At 38.2% G+C, this 17,389-nt stretch overlaps 1 protein-coding gene across 2 annotated transcripts in view; it reads left to right on the forward strand.

The window, feature by feature from the left end:
• The window catches only part of LOC136882117 (U2 snRNP-associated SURP motif-containing protein), a 238,506-nt gene that overhangs the window by 125,178 nt on the left and 95,939 nt on the right, over positions 1-17,389 (forward strand). For both annotated transcript variants that reach the window (XM_067154643.2, XM_067154642.2), the window contains 3 exons: positions 3,902-3,987; positions 4,075-4,154; positions 11,926-12,091. In XM_067154643.2, coding sequence (XP_067010744.2) covers positions 3,902-3,987; positions 4,075-4,154; positions 11,926-12,091 — 332 coding nt within the window. The remainder of the gene's footprint in view (positions 1-3,901; positions 3,988-4,074; positions 4,155-11,925; positions 12,092-17,389) is intronic.

The raw sequence follows: 17,389 nt of genomic DNA on the forward strand, positions 1-17,389 counted from the left end.
AATACAGCATAATTAATAAGCTTTTCTGTTTGTTAATTTGTTTTATTGACACTGTGCCGTTGCACATTCCATACCTTGATGTTTTGTATAGCAGTATTCAAAATTTCACATAAATCCCAGCATTGTTGACATGATGCATAAAAGAATTCCCACTTCATTAAGTTATTCTTGCATCTCGATATACCATTATGTAAACAGTTGAGAATTTAATATGGTACGCGGCAAGCTACGTCCTAGGAGCAGTTCTATATCTACCTCTGTTTGTGGCAGATGTAGTCCCTCCTTCCACCTTGTAAGCTTCGCACTTTCTGGAGAGCACGGCAGTGGAGTTGTTTTTCTGGATAAGCTGTTGCATGACCAGAGTCTCCAAGGAGCAGGTTGGTGTCTATGAAGTGGGTAATGAACATCATTGTGCTTTTTTGTTCTTTCTACATTGGCAGCCATTCTCCTACTAATGTGAGGTGGGGCTCTGCCTAACACTGGATAGAATTTGCTTACTGGAGTTGGTTGCAGGCATCTAGTTACTAGTCTGGCTGTTTTGTTGATGGCAGAATCTGTGTACTTTTTTGGCATGACAGATGCATTTTATACAGGTGCTGCATATTCTCCTGCTGAAAACCAGAGTTCCAGGACAGATGGTCTGATCATAGGTGGCTGATTAGCCCATCCACTTACCTGTGAGCATGTAAATAATCTTCACAAGTGCACACCTTTTGCTTTACCTTCAACCAGTAGTATTTGAAAAATAGTATGTGGTCAAAGGGAATGAATGTGGCCTCAGTTTTTTAAAAGAGAGATCATTCTTCAGAATGGTTCTAACTGCATAATATGAAATGCTACTTTTATAATCCCTTTGACAAAAAAAACTTCCATGGACTCCTTGTGAGTATCTCGTTAGCAATTTCAACTTTTTTCTCTGTTCTCGAGTTTGATGGTCGTAGAGATCTCTTTACGTCGGCAACACTACCCTGTGTTAGCAGTTTACGATAGTAATTCTTCACTGTTTTAGTGTCCAGAATCGCATGGATTCCATGATGGCTCCTTCAACAGATTCCCAGACCTCGTACTTATTTTAGCTAAGTCTTCCAAAGAGAAAAGCTCCAGGTATTGAGTGTATAATACGCGAGTTTCATCTGCAGTCATTTCAGAATATCAGTCACCCTGGTCATAGTATAGGATAGTGAATTGTTTACCTCCTAATGACAACTTCTAGAGTTCACCTTAACATAAATTCACCATAGGCTCTCTTGTGTAATCAGAATAAAATACAGCCTTCTTGTAACTCTTTCTGATTTTGAAAGATAGGAACATTTATATTAGGATAAACACAAAGATAGTTCAGTGTGGGAAGAGGGAGCAATGGAAAGAAAAAACAAAGGGCAAGGACTCTATGCCTTCATGTTCTGTCGTCTTCAAATAGATTGGCTCGCCCGTCATCAGACCCATCAGTACTTGTACAGTACTGGTCAAAAGCTTAGGATCACATAAAGAAATCACGAAATGTAATCTAGAACCTAAAATTGTGCCACTAGATCTCCGTAGTTTTCGTTCTGAGCTCTCACATCTAATAGGATATATGTCACCTTATTTCATTGAGTTAGTCCAAGTACTGTAGAAGTTATGAATTTTTAACTCTTGAAAACACACATCAAAAAATCAAAAATTTTGGTAATATAATGTACTGTACACACTAAATGGTTGCAAGTATCACCAACAAGATTTTTTTTGTAGACTTAGCAACAGATGGGGGCCATTTTAATAGAAATATAAAAATTCCGAAAATATGCAACACCATTTTTTTTTGTGTTTTTTTTTTTAAACAGCACCAAGATGGTTGATTTTTTGTTGTCCTTGTCACGTATGGCCCAAGGTCTTGGGGCAAGCTATCGGCGTCAGACTTATCTGCCTCCATAGTTTCATTTGCACTCTTCAGATGGCATCCAAGAACACATTTCTAACGCCGATAGCTCTCACCGAGACCAATGACAAGAACTCTTAACTCTGGTTTGAAGGAAAAAAGGTAAACACACAAAAATCAGTGTCACATTTTCTTGGAATTTTTATATTTATACTAAAATGACCCCTACCTATTGCTAAGTCTACAAAAGTATCTTGGTGGTGATACTTCCAACCAATTAGAGTATATAGTACATAATATTTCCAAAAAATTTGATTTTCTAATGTTACTTTCCAACGGTTAAAAATGTATAACTTCTACAATACAATGAAATCAGGCTACATATATCATATTCATTGCAAGAGCTCAGAAATAAGATACCGAGGTCTAGTAGCACAATTTTAAGTGTTGTTTTTTTTTTTTTTTTTTGTGGTCCTAAACTTTTGAGCGGTACTGTATCAACTTTCTCCAATCTATATCTCTTCCCTTTTCTTATCTTTGTCCAGCTTTCTTCTCATTCTACACTTTGTGTGTGATTGTGACCCCACAATGAGTTTCGTTGCTACCTTCTGGTAAAGCTGGGAAGCAGAAATGAGCTAGTTGAGGGCTGAGAAGAACTGGGAGTCGTGAGGAGAGATCGAAGATGTGGAGATTGTCGTGTCTGTCCTTAAGTGTTTTCTTTCTGTTGCTCCCTTTCTTCCACACTAACCTGTTTGTGTGTTGCCTATCTTACTGTACATGTCTTAATTTGTCACCTATTTCTTCCTTTACATAACTTCCTGATTTTAAGTTTACTACCTCATTAAGGATGTCAACAAATATTTCAGCTTTGTGTTCTGTTTTATTTAATTGCTGCAGTTAACACCCAATAATGTATGATCATTTAAGGATATAATTTATTAGAGAATTTTAATGCTTATATCAAGCTCTCCTCTGATGTTCCTTCCTTGAAATGATTAAGAGCTGGTTTACACAGGGCCACTTTAGTGGCCAACTCACACCACAGACCGCACTTGATGGCGATTGTCGGCCATACTCTTGAGGTTTTCTGCAGTTGAAGCAAATATGTCGAAGAGTGAGGCTTGTGAGATGTTGCTGTTTCGTATTTTGAAGAGAAAAGAAGCGTAGACGTAACAGATTAATGTATGTTCATCCTTGATTGGTTGAAAAACATCAAAAGGACTATACTAGACACTAATCAAAGATTTGAAGCAAGATGGTGAAAAATCTTTTCATTATTTTTTGATATCCAAGAATTTGTTTGAACATTTTGAGAACAAATGCATTATCACTGAAATCAACACAAAGACAAGAATATCAGTCCCAGCAAATGAAACATTTGTTCAATGGCCTGGGACTGACTAGAACAACAGGAAAATTGCTTCAGTGGCTATGGCTGCTCCTAAATAGCACCAGTAATAAACAGTGGTTTGCTGCTATCACGTCAGATGTTTGGTGGCAGGATCGGTAGCGAAATCGAGCCACTGCCTAACAACTGATGGCTACCCAGGTCATTGCTGTGCCGCGTATTGCCCATTGAAAGTGGTCCTGTGTAAACTGGCTTTAAGAGGTGTTTTGAATACCTGAGGTATTTTTCATGTCAATCAATCATTCTTCTACGCAGGTGATATTTGTGACCAAGTGCAATGAATGTGATTATTCATTAATAGGTTGTGTGAAGATTATCTTAAAATAGTGTGTAATATGTGAACAGTGGAAGAAAAAAAAAACTAGAGTTGTTTTGTCGAAATCCATCAGCCATCACCAGTTGGGTCCATTCCCTTGGTGGACAGAACATTGCCTTGCACCAAGGATTGCTGGGAGAATGACAGATCATGATCATTTCTTTGTTAAACTCTACTGAACTCATCCTCATTGTTGACTGTAAAAGCCCTGCAGTATTATTTTAGTGTTGTTTGGTTAAAAGTGCTCTCTGTGTGTGCATCCTAAACTGTTGAATTATTGTGATTTTCCGTTTCCATCATCCATCAATGAACGCTTCAGCATCCAAGAAGAACGTGAGGAGAGACATAAGTACAAAGGTATTGTGAAGACGTCTTTTGAAGATCTTCAGGCTGCCAGCAAGTCTTGTAAGTATGTTTCTGTGTGAGGAGATGAGATATGAATAAGTGTGGTGTCCTTTTGCATTAATGTGTTATGTGACTTCATCTTTCTAGCTGGGGATGAAAAGTATGGGTCCTACGACAATGGAGACCCGACCACTACTAACCTCTATCTTGGAAACCTCAACCCAAAGGTCTGTTCAGTCATGTAATTGTATTATGATCCTCTTTCATTGTATGCATTTTTGTTTCTTTTAGGAGATGTTTATTGAATTCTGTGAAACAGAATGACTTTCGTTGGTCAAAAGTGTCTTAAGTAATAATGTTCAAAATTTGTTCTTTAATTTCTTGAATACAGTTTAGTTTCTAGGAGGATTCTGCTAGGATTTTGTTTAGCCTCCGTCACAGTGACCCAGAGAGCTGGACTGAGTGGTTCAGCCAGAAGAGCGATGGGGGGTTCAATTCTGGCTCAGCCATAAGACCTATCTGTGTAGGTGCGACGTAAAGCAAATAGCAAAAAAGTCCTGGCCCAGCCCAATCTCGTTTGAAGATGTTAAAGTATGTGTTGGTAGATTTACCAGCGCAAAAAAAAAAAAATGTCGGCACTCTGGTGTCTCCGAAAACTGTAAAAGTAATTAATGGTGTGTGGAACTAATGACATTATTTTAGTATATTTTCCTAAGATGTAAGGTTGGATACTTTTCAATGCTAAAACTGTAAGAGGCAGGCAATCGAACCCATCATTATTTTTCACAACCCTTAAGATAATACATTAATTAACAATCTTTTAAAAAAGACAAAATAATCAATTAATTAATAAATACGGAAGGGTGTCCGAAATGTACATGAACAATATGGGTGTAGGGTTATTAAAACAACCTTTTAATCAAAATAATTGTGAAGTAAATTGCATACCTCAAATCAGTATGACATGCTAGGAGATAAACAGAAACAAAAATGAGAGAGAGATGAATCAGTACAGGGAAAAGAGAAATACACACAAAGCATAAACAAAACGAGAAGTAATGACCATTATCACAAATACATATATTAAACCGTCAGCATAAATAACTGCACCGAGAAAAGCAGAATAAGCAGATGAGGAAAAAACATGGACACACAAATCGCAGGGAAAACAGCTGACATGAAAAGACATAAGTTAGAAAACCATGAATAGAACTGATAGACTTAAAAATTATTAATTTTTTTTTTACAATTTTAAATGGGAATTTTCACATCACGATCGAAGAATATAATTTTGCGAAGTATTACAGGTCAAGATGAAATTTTAGGCGCTCGGATTGTATAAGACGTACATTAACATTTTATGACTCGCCAAAGTAAACTTCACAACCAAAAACTCAAGAGAAGTAATGCATCAATTAATTAATTTAGGAGGAAAATAGCCCACAAGGAAGAAATATTTAATATACAGAACAGATCTAGCAGCAGTGAAAGGAAAAACTATCGTTAAATTTAGCAGTTAAAATATGAGCAAACTTTAGAACAGAGAAAAGAAAAAATCTTGCCAGTGGATGGATTTACAGCTTGTAAGGGCATAGGTGCACCCTAATAAACCTTAATAATAAAATCCGAATATAAGTAATTAGATGACATATCAACACGTCACAGGTTTCATTTTAAGAGAACATTTATTAATATGAATGAGGTAGCGTCTAGGGAGCCATCTTTAAAACTTAGTGGTGAATGTAAAAAAAAAAATTAACCCTTTCCACTCGAATTATTTGTAAGTCCTGATTTCTCCCAACTTGTATTTATTTCTGTCAGCATTCTTCATATTTTAAAACCTGGTGTTATTAATGGTTATAACAATATATACAGGAAGGAACTAAAGAATTAATGAGTAATAATAATAATAATAATCGTATGGCCTCAGCTACCGTGTGCAGACATTTCAATTTGACGCCATCTGGCTGTCTGCTCGTCAATTTCGACGTTCCGTTTTACTCTACGCCCCCACTAGATGGCAGACCGAGTAAACCGAAACTCTCTTGGGCGTCTGTGGCTGAGATTTAATGAATTTTGTCGGGTAAACACCAAATGTGTCACCAGAGATCTTTTACATGCCGACATCGTACGACATGGAGTGTCGAATGGACTTTTTTCCGCCCTTCAAAAATCCGACTACCTCTGCCGGGTTTGAACCCGCTATCTTGGGATCCGGAGGCCGACACTCTACCGCTGATCCACACAGGCAGCTAAGAATTAATGAGTGTATGGTATTTACAGAACACAAAATCAAGTTTTTCACTTTCTTAACGGTATGTCTTGGGTGTGTGGAAGCATTCAAAGCAAATGCCTGGGTGGAGCCCTACTTGCTTATCCAACCAGTCTTCACTAAAATAATCCTGCATTTCTTCCTTATTGTTCATCCCCATGTTGATGATTATACCAATAAATGCCTTCAGCTCTTCTAATGTCACAGCGTTCCGAGAAAACCAGATAGATCTCTTCTGAAGTGGAGTATTTTGCTGTATTTTCATTTCAGCAAATTTGTTTGTCTCATGGACAATAGAGGTTATCAACTGATCACTAAAAACTAGCTACGAGTACTCTAGTTCTATTTTAGGTCTATTGCCACAACTTACGAATCCACTGACTAATCTGTAAAGAAATTTTACTAATCGTGCATCACCCATTCTCCGCAATCTCCAAGGTATGTTCGAGGTCAGCACTGTATGACTGGACCAGGACGAGTCACAATACTATCGCCTCCTCCACAATTTCTTGCGATGCTGATATCAATATCGTCATTTGAATCACTAATGGATATATCACTTTCATCGCCAGATTCAAAATTTTCATCACTTTCATGGTCACTATCATAAAAATCAGCTGAAATAGACGCAAGAATCTCAGCTTCGGTCAGACTGTGCGCCGCCATGTTGCTTCGCGTGGCTGCTTTCCATTGTCAAAGAAACGGAGCAATTTTGCGAAGCAAAGAGAAGCTAAAACATACCTATTTGGTTTCTTTCGGTTTCCAGAAGGGACCAGCACTTATGAAACGAAGTACAAAAGCCCTGGCATTCCAGGTATCCTAGCAACGAACGGCGAAACATTGTGTCGACTCAGGGTCGACACACGAGCTATAACGCTAAGTGACGCCTGTCGACCTCAGGTCGACACATGATCGGAAACGGTTAAACTTCAGGTGAATCCAGTAAATTGTCACGTAGGCAGGCTATCAAAGGGTAAGTAAAACTAATTACAATAGTAAATACATAGTCCACCTTAATCAAAATAGACGTGGCGAGTTACCTGATTGGTGCCAATTCACATGATTAGAACCAAATATGAAGTATTAATGCTAGTCTCGCATAAACGGGAATAGATCCATTTTTTTCCAACCGGGGTCCATGAGCACTCGACCTCCAAACGACTCTTCCGTGGAACCCAGAAGCGCAATCCAGAGTGGATACAACATGCTTACCTGGCGGAAAGTCACGTTCTTAAGAAATTTCAGGTTCTTCATTGTTTTGACTTTTATGTTCTTAAATTTATTCGTTAATTTTCTAGACTGCCTGGCATGCTCAGAATTGATTATTTTAACCATGATGGTTCAATCTTGTCCGTATTGGCTCACATTCTATTTCTATTAAACACTTTTCCACCTTGTTATTACTTCACATTTCATTATAATTACCTCCCGCACATGTTTCGAGAGCTCAACTGCCATTGGTGCAAAACATCAAACAAAGATCCTTGGACTTGAACACATTTGTACAATACAGTCATCAACAAATTATACATAAATCTTGAAATTGTTAAAATATCTTTGTGTGGGTGTGTGTGCGTCTCTCTGTCTGTCTGTCTGTCTGTCTGTCTCTCTCTCTCTCTCTCTCTCTCTCCTGCAAACTGTTCACTTCTTCTATGTCATTTAGTAAACACTTTAAAAATACAATAATTTTCAAATCATAAAGTCAATAAAACGTATTTAGTAACTATATACCAAAGTTTTGAAATCCTGTGCTCCGTTCTTGAAGACTTCTCCTTTCCTTAAATCCTTATTTATCCTGCTAAAGTTCTAAGACCTTTCATATAAATTGAAATTTCTCCACTTAATCTCGTCCAGCCATGCCATTTTTAACCGTCAAGTTCTCCAGTTTCAGCTGGTACCAAATTTGTCAAAAAACAAAATTACACTTGTCTGAACCAAACAAACATGTCCTTGCTCCTGAGCCTTCAACCATTGACCTTACGAGGACAGCTTGATGTTCTGCACCGCCGAGGAAGAGAGCAGTTGAGCTCTCAAAACATGTACAGGGAGGTAATTATAATAAAATATGAAGTATTGACAAGGCGGAAAAGTGTTTCGTAGAAATTGAATGTAATTCAATACGGACAAGATTGAATCATCATGGTTAAAATAATCAATTCTGATCATGCCAGCCAGTCTAGAAAATTTAACAAATAAATTTTAAAATACAAAATTCAGAGTAGCCAAAATATCTAAGGACTTGGAATTTCTTAAGAATTGTCTAGCAAGTAACTTAATTCCAAAACATTTGAAGCAGGGGCATTTTGAGAAGATATGAAAGTCGCGGAGTAAGGGGTACAAGGGGTAAATATGTCTGCACCTATCTCAAGCCTCAAGCCCCGGAAATAAACATCTGTTCCGTCCACGGTTACTCTTGTGAAATGAGGTGCTGTTCAGAACCTTCAGAATGGTAATTCAGTTGTGCTTCAGTTACACATTTATTATAGGTACTGCATACAAACAAGTTAATGATGAACATGCATCTGTTTCAGAGAGTTTGTACTTTACGACAAATGTTTGTAGCTTAGAGTGTAATATCTGTTACTCGTGCCATACCTACAAGCTGCCGCAACTTCTTATCTGACACAGGTAGTACTGCGTGCTAAGGGTAACGGTCTGTCGCCAGAATGTTAGCCTTGGACAACAGTAGGATCATGTGACAGCGTGGAGTTAGACTCAGTAGTTCCAAGTACACATTCAGATAAGTGCGATCTAGTACAGTAGCAAATCGAATAAGAAGGCAGCTGAGGTAATGATAGATAAATTTAGCATAGTGTGAAGAGAAATGGTAATAATGCAGACATAAATGACAAGTGTAGAGTTTCAGATTAAAGATAGGGATCAAATTAGATTAAGAAGGCGAGCGATTCAAAGGAACGCCACATGACTTTTCAAATAACAGAAGAAAATCATAAGCGGCACAATTTCAAATGAATGCTTAAAGCAACTAAATCAGTGACATACCAGAGAAGTAACTACCTAAAAAGTAGAGTGAATAAGAAATTTGACATCTTTTGAACATTAGAAGTGCTGGCCTTGTGAGCTGAAGTTGACAGGTTCAATCCCAGCGCCATTGAGTAGTATTTCAAAGTGCTGAAATAAGCCAGCTGTGTATGGGTAGATTTTCTGGCACGTAAACAAAGTCCTGTTGGACAGAATTCCAGCGCCTCAACGTCTCCGAAAACCATAGAAGTAGTTTGTGGGATTTAAAGCAATTACATTATTGTTGTTGTTTCGTATAAGCCAGCTAAGGACCATGATATTCAACTATTAAGTTTGGGGTGAGTTTTGATGTTTGCCCAGTAATTGCTCATCTTCTGGATGTATTGTCCAGAGGGAACCTGTCTTCGTTCTTGGCAGTTTGTCCTGGAACCTCATTTGTTTAAGCATCCTCCTGAGAGATGTCTGGTCTTTTAACTTGCTTTCTGTTCCTGCAGATCTTTGTTTGCTTCGATCTACCATGGTGACATGGTCTTCCTCTTTTGCCAGTAAATGAGAAGGTGGTTTCTCAGCCTAGCATGATGCATGCTGTAGACGTGTCCATAAAATGCTAGGCGTCTCTTCCTGGCCACGTCCATGATTTTTTTCACAGTATTTGTAGCGCTCTTGATTGGGCTGTCTTTTGTATTCGTTCCCTTCCTTGACTGGTCCCAATATCTTCCTTAATATTATTCTCACCTGGATTTCGAGTTTGTCTATGAGCCCCTTATTAAAAAATATGAGCTTCATTGAATAAAAAGTTAAATAAAAGTTATTAGTAACATCAACACACAATTAGTATTGAATAGGTGGAACATAATAGATATCTCATCTGTGAGCCCCTTCCTGTTGCATATTAGACATTCTGAAGCATGTAAGGCTTCAGGCTGGGTGACTCTGATAGTGCTTCATTTTAGTGTTAAGGGAGAGCAACTTTTTATTGTAGGTGTTCTTGGTCAGTTGGTATGCCAGAGCTCAATTTGATAATGCTACTCCAAGAGATTGGGTTCCAGCTATTCTCCCTTCCTTGCTCCAGATGCAGTGTGCAGGGAAATTCACTGATGTTCATGATCTATTGTGTTTTCTCAAGTGAAATGTGTAGCCCTCCCATTGTTGCTTGTCTGAGAACATTGAGTTGTTTCACTGTAGTTTCTATTGAATTAGATAGAAGTGCCAGGTTGGTAACAAATGCTAGGCAATCAACATTCAGTCCAAGGTGCTTGTGTCCCAAAGAGATACCATGTGGAATTCCTTGTCTAGCTAACTTCTTTCGCAACTGTCTTATTACCTTTTCCAGAGCGCAGTTAAAGAGGAGAGGGGAGAAGCAGTCTTCCTGTGTTACCCGTCTTTATTTCAAAATTTTGGAGAGCGTTCCTCTGAACTTCACTCATGACCTGGTGTTATTTAAAGTCTGTTGGATGAGATTATGGATCTTGTGGTCCAATCCTAGTTCCTGCAGGATTTTCATGAGAGTAGGTCTGTGTCATTATGTTGACAAGTCAATACATATCTGCAGTTTTGCTGTAATTGTCTTTAGGTTGGCTCTATGGTGTTGTGCGCTCACCAACTGCTAAATGGCACTGTTGTCTACGTCTGTGATAGGTTTCAGCGTTATCACATGAGTACAGCTTGTGCTGTTGCGACGTAAAGATGGCCGTGCCAATCTCTGTATGCACCAAGGATGAACAGCGCTTCGTAATCCGTTTTTTGTGGTCTGGGGATGTACCAGGAGTGGAAATTCATAGCAGAGTTTCAGCACAATACAGGGACAATGTTTTGCCACAGTGAAGTGTTTACCAGTAGATTGAACCATTCAAAAGCGGCCGCACAAGCGTGATGGATGAGGAAAGATCCGGGCGTCCATCTTCAGCCGTAACTGATGCCAATATTGAACGAGTGCGTGATAGGATCCTGAATAACAGATGAGTGCCTGTTCTATTAATTTACACTCCTGGTACACCCTCAGACCACAAAAACGGATTACAGAGTGCTGTTCCTCCTTGGTGGAAACAGAGAGTGGCGTGACCATCTTTACATCGCAACAGTGCAAACTGATCTGATCTGATAACACTGAAACCTACCACAGATGTAGATAGCAGTGCCATCTAACGGCTGGTGAGCACACAATGCCATAGAGCCAACCTAAAGACAATTAGGGCAAAATTGCAGATGCTTATTGACCTGGCCTTGTATTATTCTGTGATGTATATAGGCCTAGTGCATTATTAAAATTATTTACATTATGAAAACATATCCTACAGTCTTAGAGTGGAATTTTTTAAAATTCTAGTACTCATTTAAAATACGTGACTTATGACATTTAAATTGCCATCTTTTGTATCTCAATTGTCTAGAAAAAATTTTGTCGGAAACTTTGCTATGTTGTCTGGATTTTCTTTTAGGGGAGATTATTTTGGCTAAATATACGTGGAAGTAAAATGAGCAATTTATTTTTCTAATTTAATTTTTTTTTTTTTACTTATTGAAAAAATGATGAAAAAATGTTTTATTAAATACATTACAAGTAATCTTTATGAATATGTATTTCCATTTTGGGTTTTCTTTTCTTCTTATACTATCAAACTATTTTAACTGAGGGAAATTTTATCATTGAATCTTAGTGTAGGAAAGATATTTAACTGTAAACAAAGACACAGAAAGTCATTACCTGTCTCGAGACCGTAGAGTACATATATGGAGTGTTGCAGATCACTGAGCAGCAGTTAATGGAAGTGTTTGGCCGGTATGGTCCCCTGGCTAGTATCAAGATCATGTGGCCACGCTCTGACGAGGAGAAGGCCCGAGGGAGGAACTGTGGTTTTGTTGCCTTCATGAATAGAAAAGACGGAGAGCGGGCGCTCAAGTACCTGAATGGTGAGTACAATATAGAACTTTATTTTTAAACTTGTTAAAAGTACAATAGAAAAAAAGTCTGTATTTTGCTCTCAATATTTGGAAAGTGAGAGCATTTGAAATGTGGTGTTCCCAGAGAATGATGATCAGGTATCCTTGAGTGTGGGAGTAGATGTAGACATTTGTGGTATCTCCTGCGTGCTGTAAGAGGGAACTGAAAGGGGTAACCCATGGAGGCTCTGAACTTAGTTGTATGTTTTGGTGACCATAGGGTCCCCTTAGCTGAGCCTGGCATTGTTTCCATTTTTGACAGGCTCATTTTTTTTTTCAACATTGCTTCCTGTGTTCTTTCTCAACCCCCGTCATATTAGGGTTGCAAGACCTAGAGAGTACCATATATATACAGTAGAACCTCGATAATTCGAAATCGGTTAATTCAAAATCCCGCCTAATTCGAAGAAGCTCTCGTTCCCGGAAACATGAGATACAGTTTTGCATGTTATTTCAATTGTTTAATTCGAAATAAGGATAATTCGTAATTCGAAGTACAATGTCGGCCCCATTACCGAAATTCAGACTTTTAATTCGAAACTGCCTTTACATTTTAAAACAATAGTATGTTACAGAGTAATTTCAACTCGAAATGTATCCGCTCTGCGTCATAATAGAACGCGCGTTCCGGAACGTGGAGGGGTAGCTTTCTGCACTTACACTCATTTCGGTGGGTCTACAGTGCGCTTCATGATTGCTAAGTTGAATGAAATCGGAATTCTTTTGTATTCAACCTTTTAAGGAACGCCGTAATATCACGCAACATGCAGTGTGCGGGAAAACAGAATCCGCGAACACTGGCGATGCCGACAGTTGACGAAAAAACGTGGCAAATATAATAAATTCGTAGGCACCGAACAACATTGACATTGCCGGTGAAACTGCATTGTTTTATTTTAATGCGAGCCCAAACGGTCTTATGGTTTTAAAGGAGAAATTGCCAGCCGGGAAATCGTAGTGTGAGGGATGGGGGTCATAGTAGTACGTTGCAATGCACACGGAAGCGATATACTTAATCCCCTCGTCATAGGAAACTCCGATAAGCCACGATGTTTTAAGAGCGTCAGGCACTTTCCATGCCAGTACAAAGCATGTATAATAAAAATGCAAACAGTAAAGAAATCCAAAAAATAATGCATTTGCACAGGGGAACCGGCATAATTTATCCTCGTCTTTGAATTGTGCGACTTTTTTTCTTTCGTTGCGTGAGGATATGTTTGTCAGCGATTTATCCAAGTGCATTATTTGAACATTGTAAATGCACCTTCTTGGATACATTTCGGAAATAGTTTTTTCCATGGCATTTTGAGAAAGGTTTAAACTGTGAATCGAGGTGATTGCATGTATTAATGGGTCTTAGAATACTTCGTGACGCGGCAAGTGTTTACATTTCTGAAGTACGAGAGAAGTGCCACGGCGGGAAATCGTACAAGGATAGAGTCATAGGAAAGTTCGATTTTAAGGGCATCGGGTACTTTCTATGTAAATACAAGGCATCTAAAATGCATACAGTATAGTAATCCAATCAATAAAGCACTTGCACATGGGAGCGAGCATAGATTTCTCCTCGTCTTTGAATCGTGCTTTTTTTTTTCTTTCCCGTTGCGTGAGGTTATGTTTACCAGTGAGATATCCGAGTGTATTATTTGAATACTGTAAATGCACCTTCTTGGATACATTTTGTAAATAGTTCTTTTATCATGGCATTTGAAAGGTATAAACTGTGAATCAAGGTTAAATGCATGCAGTAACGGTCCTTAGAATATTTTATAACGCGGCAAGGGTTGGTACTTCTGAATTGCAGATTGGCGGTTAATTCAAAATCACGTAATTCGAAGTCCGATTTTTGAGTCCCAACGACTTCGAATTAACGAGGTTTTACTGTATATATATATATATATATATATATATATGCAAATAATTCCCACTTTTTTCCCAAAGATCTTGGGGTGAAAAGTTGGTGCGGGTGTTATTTCCATCAAGGTTGATACAGTGCTCCTTACTTCGGAAAATCTGGACGTTGATATTTTCCCATCCACTCCGTTGGCAGTTCTGTTCCTGCCACAGCCGGGCTGAGTGGCTCAGACGGTTAAGGCGCTGGCCTTCTGACCCCTACTTGGCAGGTTTGATCCTGGCTCAGTCCGGTGGTATTTGAAGGTGCTCAAATACGTCAGCCTCGTGTCGGTAGATTTACTGACACGTGAAAGAACTCCTGCAGGACTAAATTCCGGTACGTCGGCGTCTCCGAAAACCGTAAAAGAGTAGTTAGTGGGACGTAAAACAAATAACATTAATTAATTATTATTGTTCCTGCCACAAGCGAGAATTGAGCCACAAATATATTGCATCATTTGCATGGCATCGGTTTAATAGTTTCAAGTATCAGCAATGGTTGGCGTGAGTTTCATTGGAAGTCATTTATGGCTTAAGAAAAGCTCCACGTTATTGAAGAGGCAGAGCAAATTGGTACTCGCACTGTGGGAGAAAGTGCGAGGACAACTGCTGGACTTTCCGTGGACAAAGGCAAGGTTTCCGGAAATTGAAAGTATATGTGAATAAATCACTGAAAAGAGAGAGTTTGTATGTGCGGTTATGAGCGACGTATCAGTTCACAGTTTTAACAGGAAGAGAGTTCAGAATTTTGGGGTTTAAAAGTAGCAGTGTGGCTCATGCATGTTTTTGAACGAAATAACTTGGAAATCTGGCATTGCGGAATGTCTTCTTCCCATTTATGAAGAAACAATTGTGAATTTCCACAGATTTGCAATCAGTTATTGCCAGAGAAATTCTTAGATACTCTCGCAAACTGGTAATGCAGACCAGGTATATTTTGAAGCTTACAGTGTTGCGAGTTGCTTCTTGTTCTGTAGTATTTGTTTTCGATATAAATAGTAAAGTTATACAAATACCAACAAAAAAATCTGCATTTTCCTTCGTAAAATCAGGGTGCAAGGGATTATTTGTATATACAGTAATTTCATTTCATACCCTTTGTAAACTTCCTTTCTTTTGCCAGTGTCCTCACTGTTAAAGGTCAGACCTTCTTTTTACCTTTTGGAAGTTATAATTACCTAGTTGCACTTTCCCTTAAAATGGTAATTGCTGACCACAGTGAAGATAGGTAACAAATGAATAGGAAGCAGGAGAGATTATCTGGGTGAAAGTGAGTGATTGGTTGGCCCTGCCTGCACGTAATGGGCAAAGGCATTGCAGAGGGAGGCTTGAGCTTACTCATTTCTCCTAATGTATGTTGGTCGGTTGTTCTTAAATGCCAGCTAATTTTTCTCGTCGTACTGTTCCGAGTTGCCAAGTGTGCTTGTAAAAAATTACAGTCAATCTGTCTAGAGAAAGAAGCTTTTCCACTAACTTTGCCCTTGTAGTTCTCTCCACACCATCATCTGAATATTTTCCCTTTTGATATGTGCCCATATTTCTTTGTGGGTCATCCTCTTGGTCTTCAACCTTCCAGAGTCGGTTTGTTCAGTTGTTCAAAAAACAAAAAGAAAAAAAATGAGCACATGGTACTGCATAAGTTCCTTACAGGTATAGTTTTCTCAGAAAGCACTGAACCTGTACATATGATGTTTGTTGTGTGTGTCCGCAGGGTTTAAATCTACAGTGTGTCTCATATAAATTCAGGCCAAACGCATGGTCTGTGCTATGGCAGCTGCCTCAGTTGCACTTATGTCGCACATGGCCACCCTGCTTTAAGCAACATCATATTTTCGTATGTAAAAGTTCTGGTTTTATCTTAATTGTCTGTGGACTGTCAAAACTCTCATTATTGGTGTGCCGAAAATCCTAGTGGTGTTCATGAAGTCTCTCGTTATGGTTCTTGCTTTCGTTATAGCTGTAAACTGATACGTCACACATAATCGCACATCCAAACCATCTCTCTTCATTCATATTTATATAAATATAAAATAACATGTCCTAACTGATTGACTGACTGACTGACTGATTCATCATTGCTGAGCCAAAACTACTAGACATAAAGAATTGAAATTTTGGGGATACATGGTGCTCACTAGATTTTTGGATATTCCGTTGCTGAGGGGGTGAAAAGGGGGGTGAATTTTTAAAATGAGGATATCTAATAAACTTAAAAGTTTACAGACGTAAAAATTGGTATTTGGAATCTAAAAATAAAGAAACACGTATTTTTTGTTTTGGAAAATCCCATTGGGGGAGGATGAAAAAAGGGGGAAAAGGGGTTGAACACCTGTTATGAGGAGACTTATATCTCAAAAACTGAAGATGTTACAGACATGAAAATTGGTATTTCAAATCTTCTTTGAAAATAAAGAAACACTTTTTTTGCGTTTTTGAATAATCCGATGAATAGGGGGTGAATAGAAGTGACAAACGGCGTCTCAGAAAACCGTAAAAGAGTAGTTAGTGGGACGTAAAACAAATAACATTATTAGAAGTGACAAACGGGGTGAATTTTTAAAAAGACTGTATCTGCAAATTATCTCAGACACATAACATATTACAGATTTGAAAACTGGTATTTGGAATTTTCTGTAAATTTAAAGAAACATAAATATTTTTTGTTTGGAAAATCCACTTAAGGGGAACTGAAAAAGGGGGTGAATTTTTAAAATTATCATATCTACAGTATATCTCAAAAACTTAACATGTTGCAGACGTGAAAATTGGCATTTGGAATCTTCATTAAAAATAAGGAAACACGTATTCTTTGGTTTTCGGGAAAAAAAACCCGTAACCTGTGGGGGGTGAAAGAATTGAAAAATTAGTTGAATTCTTTGTACGAGGCTACTTATCTCAAAAACTAAAGATGTTACAGATATGAAAATTTGTATTTGGAATCTCCTTTAAAAATAAACGCGCTTTTTTTTTTTTTTTTTTTTTTTTTAGGGGCGGAGAATCAACTTACGGGCAGGGGTGAAAAAGGAATTGAATTCTTTTTATGAGGATACTTATGTTACAGACCTAAAAATTAGTTGGAATCTCCTTTAAAAATGAAGAAACACGCATTTGTTTTTTTGTTTTTCTTTGGAAAATCGACTTTTAGGGGTGTGGGGTTGAAATAAGTAAATAAGGTGTTGAAATATGTTTGAGGATACTTTATCTTAAAAACTGAAGCTGTTACAGACGTGAAAGTTGGAATTTTGAATTTCCTTTCAAAATAAACACGTATTTTTTGTTTTCAGAAAGTCCGCTTAAGGCGGGAGAGGGGTGGAAAGAAGTCAAAAAGAAAAAGTTGAATTATTCTAATGAGTATACATTTATCTCAAAAACTGA

Source organism: Anabrus simplex, chromosome 10 (genome assembly GCF_040414725.1).
Source record: "Anabrus simplex isolate iqAnaSimp1 chromosome 10, ASM4041472v1, whole genome shotgun sequence".
Lineage (NCBI taxonomy): Eukaryota > Metazoa > Arthropoda > Insecta > Orthoptera > Tettigoniidae > Anabrus > Anabrus simplex.